The following is a 22588-nucleotide window of genomic DNA, read 5'->3' as shown; positions in this document are numbered from 1 at the left end:
AAAGGCCTCTCAGCACCATGCCTTTCCCACCTACGCACAGCATTAACAGCCGTCACGGCAGCCTCATCCACTTTTCACACCTCTCTATTAAACCTTAAAGCGCGTTTAGTAAAAGACAAAGTTGAGAAAAATCGTCTTGAGCTTTGTCAACACGAGGTCTCCAAAATAAATCATGAATGTGAATGCGGGGGCGGGGAAGTACGGGGCGCAGCGCGAGCTACTACCCTGACGCTGAAGCGCAGAACCTCTGCCAAACCCCACCGAGCTCGCCGCTTCACCGGCGGCGCATCAGCCCGCGGGACGCCGGAGCGGCGGCAGAACAGACGGGTCGAAGGGGCGGCAGAGGCCGGGGGCACAGACACCTCACGGGGGGTACTGCCGGAGCTGACAGCCCCACAGCCGCCGCTCCCGGCCCCGGGGCCACGCCACGCCAGGCGGGCGAGGAAGGCAGGAGGGCACCTGGCCGTGCAAGCAGCGTCCCTGCCCCGGCCGCCGCCGCGGGTCTCCGATGCCTCCCTGAGGGAAGGCGGGGGGAGGGAGGGAGAGGGGAGCGGCGCTAGGCCCGGCGCCCACGGGTTGGGCCCGATCTGGCCTCCTGCCGCCGGGCTGCGTCTTGTCTCGCTCACCTGGGGGCTGTCTTCCAGCGTCTCCTCGATAGGCAGCTTGTCGATGCCGGGCATGGCGGCGGCCGGAGCTGACTCTGTGCCGCTGCAGCTCCCGCTCCCCGCAGCGCGCCCAGCTGACTGGAGCCCCCCCTTCTCCCCAGTCACAACACACCCGCCCCCGCCCCGCTTCGCGCCGGATGTTCCGCCCCCCACCCCCTCGGCCTTTCTATTGGTTCTTCCGCCCGGCCTGCCCGGCTTCTTATTGGCGAGCGGGTCCATCTGTTCGCCTACACGCGCGCGTGGGGCTGTTGGCGCCGTGAGGTGCGTCGCGCCTCTGTGTGGGCGCGCGCGGCCCTGCCCCGGCGCGCGCCTTCCCTCAGGGTGGAGGGGGTGCGCGTGCCCCCGGTCAGTCCGCGGCCCCTCAGGGAGAGAAACGAGGGGCCTTGGGGCGGTCAGACCGGATCCCTCCCGGGAGAGCCCCCCGGCTCCCGCTGCCTCCGTCAGCCCCCGGCTCGGGGAGGTGAGTGCGGGGCGGAGGCAGAGAGGGACGTGTCCGCCCCGAGGTGTGTGTCCGGCGGTGCCGCGGGCAGGTGGCGGTCGTCGAGTGAAGTTTTTCTGGCAAAAAGCGAGCAAACTTTTTCTTTTTAGTTTTGTTCTTTTTGCGTTTACCGTTCCATGCTGCGCTACGGATCAGCGTGGCCTCCCAGCCCTGTCTGTCCTTGCTCTGGATGCCGCTGTCTTCTCAGAGCAGACGGACAATTGCCTGGGGGAGAACCGCGGTGGGACCGAGGCCGTTGTGTCCCTGCCGTGAGGGGAGCGCCGGCTGCACTCTCGGTGTTACCTGGAGCATCCCTTTCGAGAAGCCTCCTGTTATCCCTCTCATGTCTTCCTCCACCATCCAGCAGGGCTTTCATCAAGAAAAAGTTTCTGCCCCTCCCTACCTGGCATTTCTTGTTTCCAAGTGACAGCTTCAGCCGAGGACCTGGTTTTCTTGCTTGTGTCTTAAAAAAACAAAAACACTGTTGACCACAGTTTTTTCCCCTTCAGAAGCAAGGTTATAATCAGTCCTAATGGACTCCCTGCTTTCTTAGAGTGGACGAGCCGGGTGTGATAGGTTGGTGGCCAATTTTAAATGCTTAAAACTACTCTGAGGGCTTGCTGGAATTGAACCAGACCATTGTGCACTGTTTAAAAAAGAGCATATTCTTGAGTTGCCCTTTGTGATTAGTATGTTTTGACCGCAGTTATTGTACTTTAAGTTATTCCTGCAGGTTAAGCAATTCAATTTTAAGAGTAGGCCTCTTAGGAGGTGTTCAGTATGTACAAATTGCTAATCTGGCTAAATTTATATTCATTTAAAAACAGATTAAAATGTGTGTCAAACAAGAGGTTGCATAAAATTCTCACTCTTAAAACTAACAGAAGAAAAACCAAATTGTAAATCATATTTGAATTTGCAAACTGGTTCAACTGTGAAATTACTTGATGATATTTCTGTAACTTTTTAGATATGTTTATTGTTAGGGCTAAAAACCAAAAAGGTTGTTCCCTTGCTGGTTTTACCTTTTGGGGGCCAGGTGAACTTAGTATAAACCGCATTAGAAAGTACAGCAGAGAAAATTATTAACTATTGTGCAGTTGTGCTGTGGAAGCCCTTCTTTACAGTGTGTTGGATCGTGTTCTACCTTTCAAAGCAAATGAAGGAAAAGGCTGATATTAAATTGCAATTAAAGATTTTTGAGGTGGTTCTTTTTATTTGATTGTTTTTTGTTTTGTTTTTTTGGTTTTGGGGGTTTTTTTTGTAGGGAGTGGTGAGGAAATTTCAAAGTTAGAACTTTGTTCAGTCAGTTTATTTACCAGCTCAGCTGGTGACTCACCTGACTGAAGCAAGTCACACCACTTCTCTTTTTCCCTGTCATATGAGGGTAATAATACAGAGTTATCTTACAAGGTATTTTAAAGACCAAGTCTTGTATCTTTAATTATTCCTATGTTTACAATAGTAAAAAAAAAAAAAATTTGCTTTAGTATCTCCGCTGGCACATAGCTTAAAAATGTGTCTTGTTTCTGTTTATTTTAGCAATTCAGTTTAATGTTTCAATTTGGTTTAGAAGCAAGAGGGGGACATTTCTAACAAGTTTGTAGTATACCAGGGCTTCTTTGAATTAGTAATCAGCTTTGTTAATAGATCCCTTACGTTGACGGATTCTTTAAGATATTACTAGTCCTGTTCTTACCTTTTGTGTACGTTTTTTACAAATGTTACAAGGCATCCAGATACAAATTTGAGATAGAGATTTGATAGCAACAGATATGATTTAATAGCAATGAATTTAAGAATCTCTCTGAACCCTCTAGTAAGTGTTTTTAGTGTTACACTTTTATTAGCATTGTAGGCTTTTTGTTAGTGTGCGATTTTTTTGTTTTGTTTCCTTTTTTTTTTATTTGGAGAGTGGTTGGGGTTTTTTTGTTCCTTCTGCAAAATACTTACTAAGAGGCCTTAAAAATGTGGGGTTTAACACTTGGCACTATGCAAACAGGGAGAAGAACAGGCAGTGTCTCTTTGGAGCCTTCCAGATGTGTCCCCTAATGGAGAGAACGTTTTTCCTTTGCTGGAGGGTGAAAGTAGCTGTCTGGATAAGGTAGGCTTTATTTGCATGTTACCCACCGTTTAACACACTGTTTCTCAGACTTTTGCTAATGCCACCCTTGGGTTTACCTTGAATTTATCTGTGTTCACTTAATCTCCTGGGGTCAAAATAGCTTTTACTTCAGCCAAGAAATAGCTAATTGCTTTTAGTCATGTTTTGTGAAAATTTATGTTAATAGATTGAAGATATTCTTGCCTAAAAAAACCTTTTGAATTTTTAAGTTGGCTTTGAATATAATCTTTATTATTCATATTCAAAACATATTTGAAAAGGAGCTATATGCAGCGACATACCTGAGGTGGTGAAATACTGTGGGAAAGGTGAGATGAAAGGCAATTTTTCTGAGTGTGATAAGTAATCAAGAAAGATTATATATACCATTTATACCTTTTAAAAAAGCTGAAAATACTACACAGGCTATTGTGAAGGGTGACCTGGCAGTGGAGTAGCAATGGGTAAGAAAAGCAAAAGATGGCAACAGCAAGCATTGGAGTTTCAGACCAAAGCCTCTGAGAACTCTTGGTGTGGTCTCTTCAACTGGTATAAACAGAGTCCTTAGGGCTTCACATCTCTAAAGAACAAGAGCTTCATCTACTAAATAGATGAACTTTACTGTCTCTGGGCAAAAAACAGCAGTGCAAAATCTGAAAGGGAGATTAGTTTGCTGCCTCATCAAGTATGTGATGCTGTAAGAGGATTGGATTTGCATATTCAAAGCAAAGTGATTTCTCCTATTATTGATTACTTAGGATTTTCAACCTAATGTTTGTTGTGTTTCTCTAATTGCCCCTACAACAGTGTTTAGCTAAAACACTCCAGGTAATTTCACGTGGGTTGCAAGGGAAGTATTGGGCATTTCTAATGGGTCAAAATAACAAAATACAGTTTTTGAGTGAAGGCTCAAGGTCTATTTACACTTTCAGTGGAATTCTTAGAAATTTAATCTGGTTCTTTACTACCAGGTATTCATGGATCTAAAACTTAATTTAAGTTTTCTGCCTTTTGGAAAATATATTTTCATCCTCGTTTCTTTTGGGAAAGGTTTGTTGACTGTTTATCTTGATAACAAATAGCTTCTACAACTAAGCAGGCTTCTCTTCAAAGAAATCTAGCAACACTTGAATGCTAGACCTTCAGCCAGACTTTCCAGTAGCTTTATCTCTATGTATGTGTTGCTTTAGAATCATAGAATGGTTTGGTTTGGAAGCACCCTTCTAGTTTTTCACTAGAGGTTGCTCAAAGCCCCATCCAACCTGACCTTGAACACTTCTGGGATATAATGGAATTTTGGTATAATGCAGACTTCTTATCTTTAAAATTAGTTTTCTTTGTCCTATGAAATTTTTACAAACAGTTATGTGGACCTGCATTAGCATTATAAAGTTATCTTAGATACATAGTGTTTCAATGTCACTGAATTTCTCAGAAGTTAGAGAGCATAGTGTGAGCTTCTACCTTGTGACCTTCTGAATTGATCCTGCTTCTTGCAGCTATGAACTGTTTAAAAACAAGAGTGTTGATATGTTTCAGTGAATGCATTGCAGTCTCCAGATAGGATTAAATTCAACATTGAACAAATTAATGTAATATGATTATTTCAATAATAACACAGTTTCTTACTCCGATAACGTTGTGGGACAAACTTAACCTCAACACCAGATGGCAGTATCTGGTGAGCTTCTGACCTGTGCCTAGCAAATGAGTTACCTGGTTTTGGCCTATTTTATGAAAATTCTTTTTGAGAGCTACTAAGATACCTCTTTCCCTGAAAAGTCATTTAAAAACTCTGAAAGAATGAGTATTTCCAACTGGGAGTTAAAAGCAGACTACCCTGAAGAGGTTTGTTTCCATCTTCCACAATCTCAGAGATTAAAAGTAAGTTATAATTACTTAGTTAACTTAATGGTTAGCTTTGGGAAGATGCGTGCCTCTCATAAATGTCTCTCTTACCACTACATGTGCCTGTCTTTATTGATAGTTCTCAATAGCTACCTGAAGAGAACACCTATGAAGGCATTTACCACTTTGGGGCTTGAAGTATATGGTAATCTGAGTCTCAGTTGTGTGGCTCAACTTAATTTCTTTCATGCTAATCCAAGAGAAATAAGTATTTTCTGAAATGTTTTGTATCAGTGCTTATGCTGTGTTTTTTTAAGTTCTTTTAAAAAAAAAAATCAGTGGGCTGTATTTGGAAACTAGCTGTTTCTCCTGTAATGTTTAAGAGGGTTTTTGTATTATTAAAGTTGTTATCCATTAGTTCCTAGATTCAAGAGGCTGTCTCTATCAGTGATCATGCTTTTCACCTCTTTGGGATAGAGAAATTGGTAAACAGCTCCTAGTTCAGTACAGAAGGAGATATATTGTTTTCTTTTTGACTAGATGTGTTTTGTGGGCATTTTTAATTATTTTTTAAAAAAACTGGTGTTCCATGTAGAGACAGTAGAGCCAGAAAACTCATCTACCAATCACTACTATATAAGAAACTCTGCATTATCTCTTTAGTAACCTCTGGACCTGGTGTGCAGTCTGAATACTCAAAAAAAACCTGCCTGGAGTCAAGAAAATGAGTCCTGTTGCTTTGTTAAGGTGATAGGTTGCCTTGTTGGGAACAGCTGTACTGAAATGCCAGGGGCTGTAAGGCCCTTGCTTAACACTGCTTCCCACTGACATCTAGTTGACCAAATATCCCAGCAAGCAGTGTTTTCATTCATACAGCTGTTTTGTATGTCTACACTTCGTGGTTGCTGAGGCTGCTAAAGGATGGCTGGAGCTTAGCTTGCAGGTGGTCATTGCAGTTACAGTGATGCCACTTCAAGATCTGCTGATACGTGCTGATAAGGTGTCCTTGGTAAGATCACTTCATGCATTGTCACTCGTTTAATGGTTTGGTTTGGCAACAATCTCATGGCACAGCACAAAGTCACTCCAGTAAGTCAACATTCTCCAGCTGAAGGTCTTTCTGCTACAAAGCCACAACTGGATTGCGTTTTTCTCTGTAGAATCTCCCTCAGCACAGTGTTGTCAATTCTACACTGTGCCAAATCCTTCCCAATTTTCCTGCTTCTGTCTATTCCTAAAGATTAGTCTTGGTCTGATTATGAATGTGATGTACTTCTGTACAGTGTTCCAAATGTACAGAAAATCAAAGTGGAGATACTGTTTGTTTCCATAATATTAGTTGTTAGCCATGTGAATGGGACTGATTGTACAGAATCAACTACTCTGAGAAAATGGTAAAACAAGAAAAAATGGAGGGCCAGATTTTTCTTCTAAAAGCATATAGACTTACACGCTCATGTGCTCCACATTAAAAGTTCTATTTAAGAGAATTAACTTTTGCATCTTGAAATTAACATATTGTTTTCATTTTTACATGTTATAAAACAAAGCCTTGTCCAAAATAAGAAAAGGAGGAATGTCTGTAGAGAGGTTATCCTGGACCAAAAGCTGGTTTTGAACATGTGACGTATAAACTGCCGTGTGGCTGACAGACCAGCTTGAATATAAAAATGTTATAGTTGGTACTTTCTTTATAATGAATGAAATCAGAATTCTGTTTTCAAACTTTGAAACTCATTACAAAACCTTTACCTCCTTTCTTCCCATTCCTCATGATTTTCTATCATTTTAAGTGTTCGGTCTGTAGGATGTAAATGTTTCTATTGGTTATAAAGTTACAAGAAGGAAGGAGTATCTATCAGTAAAAGGATGTTTTAAAACCAGTAAATTTGAGTGGACTGCTTCTGTTACTTTTGTTTTTATGTTGTGAAGAATGATCAGGAACTTTCACATATGGTATGTTTCAAAAAAGCTGCAACAAAGTTATTTTAATAAGAAAAATGAATGCATGAATTATTTAAAATAGTTGGTGCAACTGTTCCTGTTAACTAATCCAGGCACTTGGAAGGCAATTACACTGAGCTTTGACAACATTGCCAACCCACTGCACAGTGCCTTATGCCAAAAGCTATTGTTGTTTTATTGACCACGTTCACCATTACATATGCATATGAAAAAACAGAGGCATTTTCATCGGGATTACCCTAATAGCATTAAGAGATTATTTTTTAAATTTCCTTGGAAGGAAATTCACTTAAATGAGATTACTTATTACTTGACTGGTTTCCTATCATGCTGCTATGTTTAGGTAAGTGGAGTCCATTAGAGTATAAAGTTTTTTTTAAAAACTGATTTTATACATTAATGATTTCAAATAAAGGAGAAGTACTATATTTGTGCACAGCTTCTTTTGAGAAAGTAAAGTCGATGTTCTGGTTAGGAGAGATAACACTTTTTGTCCCTCTTGGTGGCCCCCCTAGTGTCACCATTAGTTGCTAATTACTTGCAAACAAATAAACAATTAACTCCTCGTGCCTCTTGGTGGGAGAGTTTTCATTGACATGCTAAAACTTTCTAATAAAAGATTTTAATTAATGACGTGGCAAATCCAGCCCCCTTGTCAACATAGCTATAAGGAGGACTTGTGGAGAAATGCAAGTACAGTACACATGCTATGCTGGCTGAAGGTGAAAGCATGGCAAGTACATCCCTCTGTGCTGCTAATGCATCGGCCTCTCAGAATCTTCAAAAAGTATCTGGGTTTGTGGAAAGTAAAACCACACAGTGCTCGTTTTCCATTGAAAGTATTTTGGGACTGGAACAGAAAAAAGATGGCATTCCAGCTGTGAAACCTCACAGACCATGGGTGGATGCATGCACCAACTTGGGTAAGTCAGCAGTCTGTTTTGTAACCTCTCAAGCTTTTACTCCTTTAAAAATGTATATATTTTCATGTTTCTGCTGAAAACCAGTAAATTGAAGCTCTCGTTTGCTTGCTTTTTCTAGTTTTAGGTGATGACAGTAATCCCCATCTGCAAATCCCTGTTGTTTCCTATGAAAATCCATTATTTCATGCTAACAGTAATCCCGTGCAAGAGGAGAAAGTTTTGAAATGTGAAAAATATTTTTCAGTCACTGAAAGGCTATCTTTCAAACGAGAATTGAGCTGGTACAGGGGTAGAAGACCAAGAACTGCGTTCACTAGAAACCAGGTAGGGATTTTCTCAGTATTTAATAGATGAATAACAATGTAGTTTAGTAAAATGTTAGTAAAAGTCTGTAACAGCTGACTAATTCGGTATGATGTAGCTTTTCAGAGAGAAATGTAATGAGGAACTAGTAAATTAACAGTATTGTTGCTAATTTCAGCAGACCTGTGTTTATGCATAAGCATCAGAATCGTGCAAACACTGCTTGGAAGTATCCTGTTGAACAAACTAGCATGTTCCTTCTATTTATTTTCTTTATTACTGCTATGAAGGCAGTGATAACCATTCAACAAGTGTTTTAATCTCCTTAGATTGAAGTCTTGGAAAATGTTTTTAAAATAAACTCCTACCCTGGCATTGATATGAGAGAAGAGCTAGCTCGCAAATTAGACTTAGATGAAGACAGAATCCAGGTAATGAAAAGTGTATTTGATTTTTTTCTGTAATTCCATCTGTATGTACTGTACTCTCTGATTACATAAATAAGTAGTTTGACAGCAGTAGCAATAATTTTAATAATCTTAATTTAAAATTATGTACATTTATGCATGTGGTGTGCCTTCAATGATTTGTGAAATGGAAGCCATTGAATTCTTCCTGAAATCCTTCTTCTGTAGTGTTGATGAGGTATTCATCACGATAATATTTCCATGATATCTGCTCAGTTAATCTCTAGTTATCATGTACAAAACTTGATCATTTGCTTCCACGTTTTAAAATCATGCTTATATTATGCTTGTCGCCATATTTGAAAAACAAATTTGAAAGAAATACTGAAATAAATTGTATGAGTGTTTACATATTTTGTAAAGCATTTATGTATTAAAAGCAAAATCTACTCAGGGATTTTAATTATTGATTTCCAGATAGTCCAATGTAATAAGAAGCACACCATAAACATTAGAATTCGGGCCTCACCTTAATGTTTATTTAGTTTTTGATGCAAGTGTTATATTGGGGTTGATGGGAAGCGATGCTGCCATTAATTAAGCAGCTGAAGAAATAGCACCTTAAGACTTGTGTGTGAATTACAGATGTTCAGGATCTTCCAGGATCAGATTCAGTATCATTGAAGTTAATACTATTTTTTATATTCATTACAGTGAGGCTGGTCCTGTTGCAGATAGCTACATGCCATCATATGCAGATTTTAAATTTGTGTTGAACTTCCAAACTACTGTCATTACAGAAAATACTGTAAAGTTGTGTTAATATTTTCAAGTTTCAAAGCTTACTCTGCTTACAGTGCTGTATTTCTGACAAGTGTGACTTTTCTTTCAATTTTAGATCTGGTTCCAGAACCGTCGTGCAAAGCTGAAAAGATCACACCGAGAATCTCAGTTTCTCATGGTGAAAAATACTTTCACCTCCAGCCTGCTGGACTAGAAAGAAGGATGGTTTGCTGTTATGGTACTACAATAGAACGTGAAGAATTACTGGAATTTTCATAACTTGTATTAAGTAACGATGATATATTAATTATGATATTATTCCCAGATTTGAAAGTTTATAATAATTTTCATTCAAATAAACTGTAAATACTTGAAATATTATTATAATCTACTTTTTGTGGGAAAAGTGAACTTTTCCTATATATTTTAATGAGTATTTTCAGAAAAGCTTAGGTATTTTTGCAGTTAAAAAAAATCCAAACCCTAGGTTGTACAAGATTTTCAGCTTGTGTGAGTTCCTGCAGCTTAACTGAAGACAACAAAGCTTAATAGCTTTAAAAAAAAAAGTTTGTTGGAAGTCTGAGATACATAATATGCAAAATAGAATTTGCTACATGAAACAGATTGTGTGTTACATTAGAGTTTAAATAGCTTATTCACAGAGATTAATGATTTTTCATAAAGAATGTAATTTTTTGAAAAAGGTATCTCAAATGGAAAGTCTAGTATTCAACTGACTGTTAAGTTTGAACAACTCGTTAAAAGAAGTTGAAAATTATAACCTTTTTATATCAGATTATAATTAATTTAGGATATTTGCCTTTTTAATACTTGGATATCTCCTCTCTTGTCAGTATAAGTGTGCCAGTTATGGAGGTTGCCTTCTTATCTTTTAATGACAGAATGCAGCATTTCACAGGAGCAAATCAGTTGGGACCAGGTATCCAGATCATTGCCATTAATTTTAGGTTGTTGAATTAATTTATATCAAACCGTACATGAAAGTTAATTATCCTCATATTTAATATTGAGCCTGAAGTCAATATGCCTAAGGAGAGCCTTATACAAAAAAAAAAAAAACCAATGCTTGATGGCTGTGATGTGGGAAACACTGTAAGTACGGGTTTGTGCAGTTCCTTGTTCAGCAGAGCTTGAAGTGCCTGCTGAAAGTTCTGGTGTCCTTCAGTGAGACTTCAGCATGTGTTTTACTGCAGGTACATTCTACATGGGCTCATCTGTACATATAAAAAAATCATTTTGTGTTAGGCTGATAGTTCAGCAGGAACACTGACTTGAAATGATATCTTAATCTGTAAATCTGAAAGAACCATTAAAGCCCAAAGAATTTAGACATAAAGCTTTGTTAACTGGATTTTCCCACTTGGCTGACTTGAAAATTAAGTTTTATTTTGAACAAAACTGTTTACAATAGTAAAAAAAAAGAAACAAATAATTTTATGTGATTTTTTTAAAAAGGGACATATGGAAAAAATCTGAAAACTAAGGAGAAGAAATATCAGTGCTTATGACATTGAAATTGCTTTTATCTAATTCAGACTATAGCTCTCGGACTAACTACCCCACACTGGAGGAATGCCCAGCCACTGAGCTGTGATTCTGGTTTCCAGGTTTCTTGTGGAAACAGCTTTGCTTTATACAAAGTACTTTGATATTCGCTGGGAGAAGAATGTAAGCCAAAGTCTTCAATCTACATCCCTTAGCCACCAGGCTCATTCGCAGTCTGACACTCTGCTTCTGTGAAGTTGGTTAGGACACCAAGGATGTGGAAGTCAGCGGATCATTATTAATAAAGGCTAAATGTAAATAGCAAAAAAGGGAGGAAAAAAAATCCATAGATTTTTCTTGTGTTTTAGTAGTGCGAAAACAGTTAGATTGTTCTTCACTTGCACTTTCTGGTTTAATAATAATAAAATGACAATAGATATTTTTTTTCTGGTGTGCTACTTTCAATGCAGTATAGTATCTAGAAGAGGTAGGTGTTAAAATTTTAAAGGCCTGTCTCTACTGCATCCAGAAATTTTTGGATTCTGATATTTCTTCTAATGAGCTCTGCTTTTCCTTCAGTTGTGTTCTTTTTAGGACAACTCTATACATTTCAGTTGTTATAAGAGATAATTTAATGTAGCTTTGCTCAATGTTTGCAATATATTGCAAAATGCAGTTAGTTTAGGATTTTATGAGATAATATTGTACCTGTTATATTGTGAGCAAACCAAGTATTGCTCTTACTTTCTTGATGATTGTATCCATATCTGCTGTCCTATAGAATGAAAGGTAAGTTTGAGAAAAGGGGTGATAGAAAAAACTTAATTGTATGTAGTCTCCTATTAGGATGATCTGACTTCAGTCCTTAGTTGATATTTTGGATGATACATTGAGGTACAAGAGTTTAAATAAAAAACATTTCTATGTTTTCTGAAAAATATAACTGAAAAGCTGCATTACTTTAGAACCCGACTACTAGTATTTGCTGGTTTGTGTCTTCAACTTCATGGGCTCATTGCCTTAATTTTTATAGAACCCCTAAAATCTTCAGTTGTTTGACTTTGCTCCTAGAAATTGTATTTTAGTGTGAAAATAACAAACTTTTATCCAATATTGAAATGTTAATTATTCATGCTTTGTTGAATTCAGGAAATAACATCATTAACAGAATTTCTGTTGGATCCTGCATTCAAAAATACTTCAGAGAATATCGACAAAGCAATTTAAATTGAGCCAAATCCATTAGGAATAGTTTTTAGAGAAATTGAAATATCAATTCAGATACCTACCTGTTCTGGTAAAGACAACATTGGGAATGCATGAGTTCTATTTTGGTTTTCTTCTCACCTCAAAACATATGCTGCCCATAGCTTAACCTTATTGCAGGTAATTTGAAACTATTGTCTACTTTACTGCTGGAAACAAGGTTTCCAGCGGCAACAGATTAGACTAATCTGTACAGATTGATGCCTAAGAACCTTACTCTATTATCTGGCAAATACCTAAATACACCTAATGTCTCTTATAATGGAACTTGTCTCAAGTGACGGAAGTCTGACAAAGCAATTTAAGAGAAGGAGTAGAATAGTAGCAGAATAATAATAGCACCAGCCCTGGTATCCAGCTCTCAATTAGCAAATGTTACCAGAAGGATGATTGGTGTAAGGTACTAAGACCTAAGACACATAGTCCTGAGGGACAAAAAGTGTTAATAGCATAATTGTGTTATTTGCTTCATCATGGCTTAGCTTGTTCTTCCCAAAGTAAATGCATGAACAAGTTAAAGGAGAACCTCTAACTTTCCATTTATACCTACTTTGACCAGTATGGATTTAAATTGTGGGCGTCACTTTCTCAAATACAGCTGTTTTTTTTTCCATCTTAAAAAAAAAATTTAATATTAGTCTGGACTTCACAGGATTTTCTAACATTGTACTTGTGATATGTGTCTTTCTAGGCTACCTTGGTAATACAAGTAATACGCTGTGTTACTGGTCTAGGTCAGTCCAAATACTGGTAGTGGGTGAGGCTGTGTCAGGAGAGGCCACCATGCGTGCTGAAATCTGCTCCTGCTCCAGTTTTGCATACTTTGCCTTGTAGTGTTTCTGTTTGTCTGTCTACCCTTCAGAGCTATGATCAGAAATGTCTCTGTCCTTTTAGTTCCTGTTCTGATTTAAGGTTTGTGGAGCCACGACCTCCTTTACATTCAGCCACGTGTCCTTGCATTGGCTCCACTGAGCGTTTGACCCTGTGATAAGCTGATAAATTTACCAGGATGGTGAAAACCTGGCGAGTTGTAAAACTTCTCTCTCTTAATATTGGCAAACTGTAATGTCAACATCCGTCAACAGCTACAGTTTAGGCTTGGATCAGGTTGATAATGGGCTTCTGTCACTGACTGTAATGGCACTTAAAGATTCTAGTAGTGCTTTCCTGAAATGGGTCCAGGGCCTGGGACCCTAATCAGGATGCTGAGCTGCATAATTATTTGTTTTAAATTGTTATTCTTCTCTCAATTAGTGTCTCTACCTTAATTTTTTTTTCTAACCACAAACGTTAGTGATGCCCAACGCTCTCCAAAAAAGATGAACTGTGCTTATGGTCTAAAAGCAAATTCAAATTAATTTATACCAAAGAGCCAATGCTTCCAAAGTTCCATTGTAATGGAGCATATATAAAAGCATAGTTTGAAATTTAATCTTTAGATTACCAACATTAGCATCAAAACCCCAAATTTAGAACACCATTCATTAAATTGACATTTAAAACTTTGATTTTGCAATTATTTAGTTTATCAAGTCTGTGCTTACAAATAGCAAGGTAGCACACCAGCAAACTGTTAGAATTTTCCTGGTGTGCACGGGTGCATCTACATTTCTCTAGTTGTTAAAAGTTTTGTATTGAAAATACTTCTAAAGCAGCAAACCCCAGGATTACTTATAATTGTATGTAAGAAGATTACTGCTGTGTTAATAGCATTATTAAAAGAAAATGTGATTTTAAAAATCATCCAGTATTTGTATGACCGGATTTAACAAGAGATTTGCACAAAAGTAGTATAAAATTGTTTGCAAACACCTTAACATGAAATTAAGCTAATCTTAAATGGTTGAGATCAACTCTCAGAGTTAACTAGTAGTCATAAAATCAAAGCTTTTTAGAAATTGTTATTTTTCCTTGGATTGTCTTAGTTTCCTTATCAGTTGTTAGGTTGATGCTCTCTGTCCCTTCATTTTAAAGGACTTACTATTACATAATTGGGTGGGAAATACATGGTATTTTATTTTCGAAACTACTTTTGAACAATGGTGATTGGCCTAAATTATTATTTCGTGTTCTGTTACTCGAGTCATGGATTCATCTTGACTCAAAATCCTATTCTATTACTTTTATTAGAGCTAATTAGAGTATCTCATACACTTGATAATGGAACAGTGAAAAGACAAAGTAGTAATGATCATTATGTGAAGGGGAGCTGGGGCTGTTCAGCATTTGGGGGGGTGGGGAGGAGGAACCCACCTAATTGCATTTCAAAGGCAAACAGGGTTGTTAGTGAGGGAGAGGAATCAAGGGGTGCTGAAGAGCCACCAGTTCTAGGTTCTGGTGTGGGGGACTAGTCCCTTGACTTGCCTGATATGAGGGGGAAAGGGTAGACAGAAGATGTGGATGACTGGTCTTTCTATTTTGGGCACGCAAAGGTGACACTGGCATGGGCCAGCAGGGTTTTCTTAGACCAAACCAAGAGAATCTCAGAAAATCTGAAGTGCAGTGTTAGCAAGGCACGGTATTAGCGATGCAGTTCTGCTTTCTTAGATTGACCAGCAAAATAGAAGACTAATCATATATTTGTTGAGTTTAGAAGAAGCAATAGGTTGAATTTCTTCTAATATCTGTTTTTGCAGAATGCTGTTGATTAGCAATGAGGCAAGAACATGATCAAAAATGCTTAGAGATATACAGGCTTTGGTGTAGTTGTGGTATAATTGCTGATGACTTTCATACCACTATGTATGTTTTATATTTGATCATATGGATGTGCTACAGTGCTGGTATTAGAGTGGTGCCTTGCCTGTGTCTTAATGAAAAAAAAAAATGTAAAGAAGAACAAAAAACCCCCAGTGAAATAATAGGTGTTCCAAGTGTTTTGATCCATGTTGCAAATGAGTTGGTTTAAAGTGTTTTGCCTTTAGTGATTGGAGTATCTGTTGGTTCAAACAGAGCACAAGCAGTGCTTTTGACACCAATTTTCAAGCACGTCCTTCTGGTTGGGATGCTGCAAGGATCCGTATGTGTGGTCTGTAAATATGATACCATACCTGGATTGAGAAGGAAATTCGTATCCCTTTCTTTTTGGATTTACAGTTTTGTTTTTCCAGCTCCTAAACCAGGTTTTCCTCTGCCACTGTAATGGCTGGAGAACCCGAAGAATAGTCTATCCCTCTTCTCCTTAATCTTGTGCAATTTGGAGCAAAAAGGACAAAAGCTAGCTGGTGGCATAAGATAGTCCTCTTCATTAAAAGTTATCTACGTTATTAGTCTTCTAATTAATCACTACAAAATTTGGGAATTTGCTATTTTTAAATTGCATATATAAGCATGTGTTTCGAACTCTTTATCTCATTGTGACCTTTAGAAAAAATAATCTGTAACCTTGCACCAACTTAAATATTGTACCTTCTTTTTCACTAATAATTTCTTGTGGTTTTAACACTGAATTTTTATTTTACCAGTCCACATCATTGTACTACTTCTAAGGTGGTAGGTGCCTGTCCACAGTTTCCAGATTCTGGGGCAATCTTTTGTCTATGTATAACCAAATTATGTTTTATATATTAAATGGAAGTGAATATGTATATTTTAATGATAGATTACACACTCTTTTAATATTTAGAATTGTATCGCATACTTCAGAGTAATATGCCAAAATACCCTGGGATTCAGTTCTATGAATGATGCCATATTAAGGAAATTAAGAAGATAGCAGATCAAATACTCTGCATTAAAGACTATTGGCTATATATTAGCTGCATCTTAAACACTTTGCTTTTTCTTATTAAATCAGACTTTAAATTAATAAATCTTGAGACAATAAGAACAGTCTATTTGAAAAGAAATGCCTATAAAAATGCTGGGCTGCTTTTGCCCTCTTGTGGCTGGATTTTATAATTACAGTCCTACATGGTCTGAAATGAATTTTGAAATTAATTGTCAGAAAGCATTTGACAAAGTGACCAGTAATTCTTAAAACCCCATCCCTTATAGTGTAGAACTTAGAATGATTTCTGGTACAATATCTACGAATATAATTCTTCTGTGATAATAAATACAACATTGATAATGCAAAGGTTTGCCATGCAGAAGTATTTATTACCATCAGATTTTTGATTTATCATTGTTTTATCACAAAAAAAAAATAGGGAATGACTTTATGCAGTTTAAAAGCTGTGCATTTCTTAACAGTTTGTCTTGCACTTCAAAGTGTTCAGTCAGGGTAAAAAACAAACAAAAAAAGTGATAGTGTCTGCTTTATTTTTTTTCTTGAATCAAGTATTTGTAAATTACCAGATGGACATTTGGATACGAGGCATTCAATGAAATGCAATTCTCTCACTTCAGAGTTGGAACAGCATCTTGTTCTGTGCTACAGGATGTGGCACTCTGACAATATAATTGCAAATTGCTCTAATTCATTTTGACAGAGAAGGGAAGTCATAGGGAAGCATTCTAATGAGGCATCAGCATTGCCCTTAGAATGCAGTTGGCTACGACTAGATATTTTTTTGAAATGTGAGTTACATGGAAAACCTCCTTTTCTTGTCATCATTCTTGTTTAAATTATAAAACTGATCCAATCTCCCTTCTTTCCTCTGTAAACATGTGGTCACAGGCAATAAGTTTTATCACAAATTACAGTTTAGTAGGAGTGGTGTTTTCAGTGATTGTTACTATTATAATCTAATTAAAAACAAATAATAATTATCTATTGTAGCATATTAATATGCATTCACTTTCTATGTACTTATTAACAAATCTTGTTCATTGTGTTTGATCAGTCTATTATTATCTGCTCATTGAGCTTACTCTTTACAAAAATAAGCAGCTAAATCAATCCTGATATCGGACAGCTTCAAATTTTTGTTTTGAAAGAATGTGCCAGACTGGAGATAGAAAGAACCTTGAGTTTGTTTGTTTGAGATGTAGGGCTGCCAGCAACAGTTGTCATTCCTAACAGGGCCCTTCCTCTTTTTTTTTTTTTAAGCCCAGTCTTGTAGAATTGCTGTGGATTCTTTTGTAAATCTGCTAGAAAATACTTTAAAACTCTTCTCTGAAATATTGTTATAGATCTATCATATAAACAATTGCAGTTTCCAGCCTTGGTATTTCTTTTTGTTTGTATATTTCCCTTTGTGGGAGTAGAATGAGGTGCTATTGACAAAGAGCTTCCCAATCTGCTTCCATAATTGTTACACGATAGTAAGATTTTTTTACAATTCTTCTGGCCACATTCCTGTTGTTCTGTAACACTGTCTGTTACTAGTGTCTCTATGCATTTTAATTACAAAAATCTTCAAAACATTTTCTTTTGCCTTAATTACCCTTAGCTTCTGGCCTCAAATAACAAATGATGTCATCCTGAAGTGCTTGAGCAAATAGCTCTCCCTCAGCTAAATGGGAAAGGGTTTAAGGCAGGTTATGCTCAGTGAGGGGTCCCTTAGTGTGCTAGGATTAATTTCGCAGACATTGCCACAGGATGCTGTTGAATTTCAGAATAGACTGTTAAATCAGGTTAGGGTTGTTCCCCGCACCCTGCCCTCCTCCCCCGTATTTCCCTGCAGAAGGCAAGTGACAAGCTGTCAGTAGGAAGTGTTGTGTTGTAAAAAGAAAGGGTTGAGATTAGAAGTAAAATTGAGACACTTTTGTAAAAATGTGACTGACTTTATTAACATTTCTCACATTTATTCAAGCTGCATTGTGGGGATCTTGATTTCCATTTTTAATAGTTGATTGAGATGAAATGTTTATATTGCAGAAAAGTATCTTAAAATTGAACATCAAAAATTATTCTATTATTGCTAAAGAATAAGCCACGCATAACTTTGGGGATACAGCTGTTGGTTTGGAATATTTCTAATTCAGTAGATTTTTTTTTATATTGAAAAATGACTCTTCCATGCAATTTTTAATTTTCTTTGCATCACAAATCTACTTTTAGAGAAAAGTGGAGTTTCATATTACACCTAATGCAGTGTAACAGAAAGCTGCTGCTGAAAGATGCTGTCCTGCCCTGCTCCCTCTTTTCTCAGAAACAACATGTGGCCACAGAGTTAGTCAATTGAGCACATTTTTTGGAGTGGGGAGGAGTGTATTTGGTGGCACATCAGTCAGTTGAATCATCTCAGAGAACTGAGCTGTCTGTTCCTTTATTATATTCATATGAATAAACAGATGCAAAACTAAACAGAAATACAGAGAGTTGACATTTGACTGCAAACTTTCTGAGCCAGCAGAACAAGTTGGCCTGAACACAACAGAGAGAACTGTGAGGTCTGGGGAGTGGTAATATTATATGAAGATTTGCATGGATCACTGATAAATTGCTATTTTGATGGTGATCAGAGGTAATTTTCATATAATGACTGTTTGGTTTATTTAAGTCAATTCCTTTTCACCATAACGTACATCTGATGCTGACTTGAGCCTTTAGGAATACAGGACTGAAACTTCCTTGGTCATTAAGTGCAATTTCCTGTAGAAGACACTAGGTCATCCAGAAAGGTCACAAGTCTATTCACTCCCTGCTCTGAACTCTACAAGCCTCAAAACATCCCCAAATACTTGAAGGTAGAATTGAGACTTTAAAAAAAAAAAAAGCTCAAACATGACAGTGTGACATAAGAAGTGAGCAGGAGAGAAATATTCCTGCCAGTCCGCTCCAAGGGATTGTGTAAGGTCTACCTTATCCAGCATCAAGGGCTGGATACTCAATTTCAGGACTCGTTGCAAGGCCTCTGGATATAGAAGTGGTGGCTGCCAGTGTCAAAGCAGAATTCTCACATCTAATTCCACTTTCAAGTCCCATCTGGACACAGCAGCAGCTACTCCACAAGTGCCAATAAACGTCTGGAGGCAGCGGGAGGCAGCTGGCTGCCAGGACAGCATGCTGTGCTTTTTGCCACTCGCAGGACAGAAGCAGACTGTCAGATGGGATTGTTCTGGAGGCTGGACCTGGGCTCTATTTTAAGCACCCATTGGTGATGTTTGGGTGACCTGAGGAAGTAGAGTGTGTGTCTATGGAAAGCAGCAAATTAAGAACAAAACGCACTATACCCTGGGGTCTTTTCCTGTCTTACCTGGGGGGCAGAGTCTTTCCTGACTCCAAATCCAATTATTGGTTTAGCCTTGAGCATGTGTGCAAGACATAAAAGCAGGCATCTTTATGACTCTCTGCTTAAGTTTCCCCATCTATAAAATGGAACTAGTAACACAGTTTTTTCCTTTCAGAACTCGATGTTTTTCATGATTTTTTGACACCTTTCTCAAGGCCTAATGATTTAGAAGTTGCCTTCAACAAGATAAATGTTCATAACAATTTATAGATTTGATTCAAATATCAATTCAACTTTATGGCCTGGGGTCACTGTCTTATCATTTGATAATCTTTCACTTGAGCTTAGCCAGATCTTCTGAAACTATGTCATGTTATAATATGGAAGATTCCATTAGAGTAGAATTTTTCAGGCCCCTGACAGTGGTGGGAATGTTCATGTCCTTCCTGGGAGTGTCCACGTCCATTTCACACTTTCTAATTTTGTTCCTAAGGTTTGATGCTGGAAGATCTTTCTTCCTCCTTTTGGTGCTAGATGTTCTTTCCATAGATAGACCATCCCCATGTAAGTGGAACACTTAGACCAAAGTGGTTATTTTCAAAAGATCTGGGTTTCTGCCTTTCAGTGTCTGCCAGATAAAGTTCCAGAAGACCCTCATGTTGTGCGTTTTCTGTTCTGGGACCTTATTTGTGCTTTTATGGAGAGTGAGATGAGACTGTGTGGTTCCAGACCCGTAAGAGGTTTCTGAGATGCTGCTGCTCTGTTAACGTTCTGTCTGCTTGGTTCACTGTAGCTCATCCTCATGTCCTGACAGCGAGTGGTGTTTATCTCTAACAGAGGTGTGATATTGCAATAGTCGTGGTTGTCTGACCAAGCTGAATGCTTCTACAAGCGTGGTGCATGCTTTCTGGCCCAAAAGCGAGCTGTTTCCATAACTCCTTTTGCAGTCAAGGTCAGTCTCTCTTGGGATTCAGTGCTAGAAATATGAAGTATGGATGGAGCATACAGCTTCCAAGTTTAAGAAGCAATTTTTGCTGAGTGATAGAAAAATTCAGTAGGGAATGTTTAACCATATTATCAGAACTTTTTATTACATGAGTTTTCATGTTTTCATAGGAACTGCTGAGTTCTCACTGTCCCCTCCATCTGGGAACAGCTGCTCAGAAAGGGGAAGGAAAAAAAAATATGTTTTTCAGCTTTAAGCAAGAAGGTAGAGTGGCAACCAAAACCAGCTGTAGAATGCATGATATTGATACCCATGACTTTTGGATGTTATGCGTTCTATACTATTTGGAAACAAGAGACTGTTGTAAAAAAGGACAAAAGAGCCTACAGAAAAGCAGAGTCCCCACAGCCACTGGCCAGCAGCATTTTGGAGAATCTAGCTGAAAATGTTAACTGCTGTCATTTGATTCCTACCTCTCTCCTACCCTTTTCCAGAGAAGATTTCAGTGGAAATTACTCTAAATGCATACAAAGCAGTGGAATACTTTATTCCATCAGTTCGTTCGTGTTAGTAAGTTGGACATGGTGACAGTATGAAAGTTTATTTTTTTCAGATGTGTTATTTTGTTATTAGCTTAAGCTGAACTATAGAGAAAGGGGCATCAATGCTGATTTTGTCAGATGGCATCCTTGCTTTGTGCTAATAAGTTTGAGGTCTTAGTAAATAAGTTCAAACATTTTGCTGCTTTCTGGATACTGCCAGTGCAATAAGTGATAGCTGAGAGTTCTTCAGTTACTCTGCTACCTGGGAGATATCACTGTTCATTCTGTATCTGTTTATATTAAAATCCTTGTAGACTGATGAATCAAAAGCACAGATAATGGTAATTTTTCTCTTAGTTCTCACTTAAAAATTTCCGCATCTCCAGCAGTCTAGAGCTCTGTTAACAGACAATGCTGAACGGATCTCCCTATAGTTTAGAAGGAGATCTGTTTGCAGATCAATGGGGATGTGTTCAACGGGGAGTCATTGCTTGTTGTAGGTGGTTATGGGCAACAGAGACATTGTTGTCCTGTAAATAAATTGTACACAGGTCTTCCTTTCTTTAACCATGATGTTGTGTTGCTGTATGGCCTTTGTAATCCATTAAAGCATAAAAGGACATAGTTATTTACAGATTTTATACAGCCTGACTTGATTTTACAAAATGAAAAAAAAAAAAAAGGCTTATATAGTTTTCAATCCTGTTTGGTCACTTCTGCAGGGAGAAAGTACAGCAGGAGTACCCAGGTGGCAGTGTATGGTGTGCAGGCAAAAAACATGTGCTAGACTTTAATTCTGGTCTGGGATATACTTGACCTTAGCAAACATCATAAAATCAGTAAAATTCCACCTATAGAATGGGTAGTCTTAATATTCCCATTGTCCAAATTCCAGCCTGCAGGGGAAATGGAGATCAAAATTAAGCATCATTTCTTCCCAGAGCCTTAAAAGGACTATGGCCTAATCTCCAATTTGTGCTAAAACATGTTTAATGGCAAGAATCTAATTCCTGTTCACGTCACAATGAAGGGCTGTGACTGTCCTGAAGTCACAAACCTGTTTCCAAAGGTAGCTGTGAGTGCAAGAACTGTGATTCATCAATTTAAGCAAGCAGTTGAAGAGAGTTTTGTTGTATTATTTTTGCCAGTAGTCACAAAGGAGGGAAAGGCCTGTTGTAGGTGTAAAACCAGTACTAGTTTAAAAAATACCAACTGGTCATAGTTTCCTTTCAACTGACTGGATTAGTGCTGTTTTTGCATACTATTTTAATCCAAACCATAATGTTTTCTGTAAGACTGATGGTTTTGTCTACTCCATTAGGATTGTGGGTTTGTCCAATATTAGTCATAGCAACAGAATATACTGAAATCAACATTTTCAAAAATAATTAAATGATGTGTGCAAGTGATGTATGAGCCGGCCCCGAGCTACCTCATCCAAGACTGAGGTTAGGACTCCTGGGAGCAGCTCGTTAGACCTAAAGACCCCTGAGGTCTCTCCGAACTCCATTGTACTGCGGTTCTGTGCTTTGGAGGGGCCTTGGGATTCTGTGTCTCTTACAGGATTTTGAGAATTTTGGGCAAGGGCTTTGTAATTGCTAATAATTCACTGACAGATCAGAGCAGCTTGCATTGGAGATGTGTTAGCAATGTGATTTATCTTCTTTTAAAGGAAAATGTTTCAGTTAAAGCATGTCATACCAAAATTAACTATAGAAAGACTTTTTTCCAGTGGAAAAAAGCTGAAATATTTATTGCTCCCTACAACTTTCCGTGCACTTTCTGCAGTCG

At 38.3% G+C, this 22588-nt stretch overlaps 3 protein-coding genes across 3 annotated transcripts in view; 2 read left to right on the top strand and 1 right to left on the bottom strand.

Annotated features, from left to right (window-relative positions):
* The window catches only part of APPL1 (adaptor protein, phosphotyrosine interaction, PH domain and leucine zipper containing 1), a 28891-nt gene extending 28134 nt beyond the window's left edge, over positions 1–757 (bottom strand). The window contains exon 1 of the mRNA XM_014943174.1: positions 627–757. Coding sequence (XP_014798660.1) covers positions 627–680 — 54 coding nt within the window. The 5' untranslated portion in view covers positions 681–757. The remainder of the gene's footprint in view (positions 1–626) is intronic.
* The window catches only part of IL17RD (interleukin 17 receptor D), a 70764-nt gene continuing 48854 nt past the window's right edge, over positions 679–22588 (top strand). Inside the window, exons 1-2 of the mRNA XM_014943167.1 lie at positions 679–1125; positions 3146–3247. Coding sequence (XP_014798653.1) covers positions 679–1125; positions 3146–3247 — 549 coding nt within the window. The remainder of the gene's footprint in view (positions 1126–3145; positions 3248–22588) is intronic.
* HESX1 (HESX homeobox 1) lies at positions 4616–9852 on the top strand. Its single transcript, XM_014943260.1, has 4 exons — positions 4616–7983; positions 8102–8307; positions 8616–8717; positions 9592–9852. Exons 1-4 carry the CDS (start codon positions 7770–7772, stop codon positions 9688–9690), a joined length of 621 nt encoding a protein of 206 aa, XP_014798746.1. The 5' UTR covers positions 4616–7769; the 3' UTR covers positions 9691–9852.

This window comes from Calidris pugnax, unplaced genomic scaffold (assembly GCF_001431845.1).
Source record: "Calidris pugnax isolate Ruff unplaced genomic scaffold, ASM143184v1 scaffold128, whole genome shotgun sequence".
Classification (NCBI taxonomy): domain Eukaryota; kingdom Metazoa; phylum Chordata; class Aves; order Charadriiformes; family Scolopacidae; genus Calidris; species Calidris pugnax.
Note: the sequence above shows the minus strand (reverse complement) of the source record. Positions and strands in the feature narration are given on the sequence as shown.

What these genes read in the sequence shown, in the direction of transcription:
- HESX1 (XM_014943260.1), top strand. Translation starts at nt 7,770, where the DNA reads ATGCTGGCTGAAGGTGAAAGCATGGCAAGTACATCCCTCTGTGCTGCT. An exon ending in GGATGCATGCACCAACTTGG is followed by an intron (nt 7,984 to 8,101) that starts GTAAGTCAGCAG and finishes TGCTTTTTCTAG; the next exon opens with TTTTAGGTGATGACAGTAAT. An exon ending in CTGCGTTCACTAGAAACCAG is followed by an intron (nt 8,308 to 8,615) that starts GTAGGGATTTTC and finishes TAATCTCCTTAG; the next exon opens with ATTGAAGTCTTGGAAAATGT.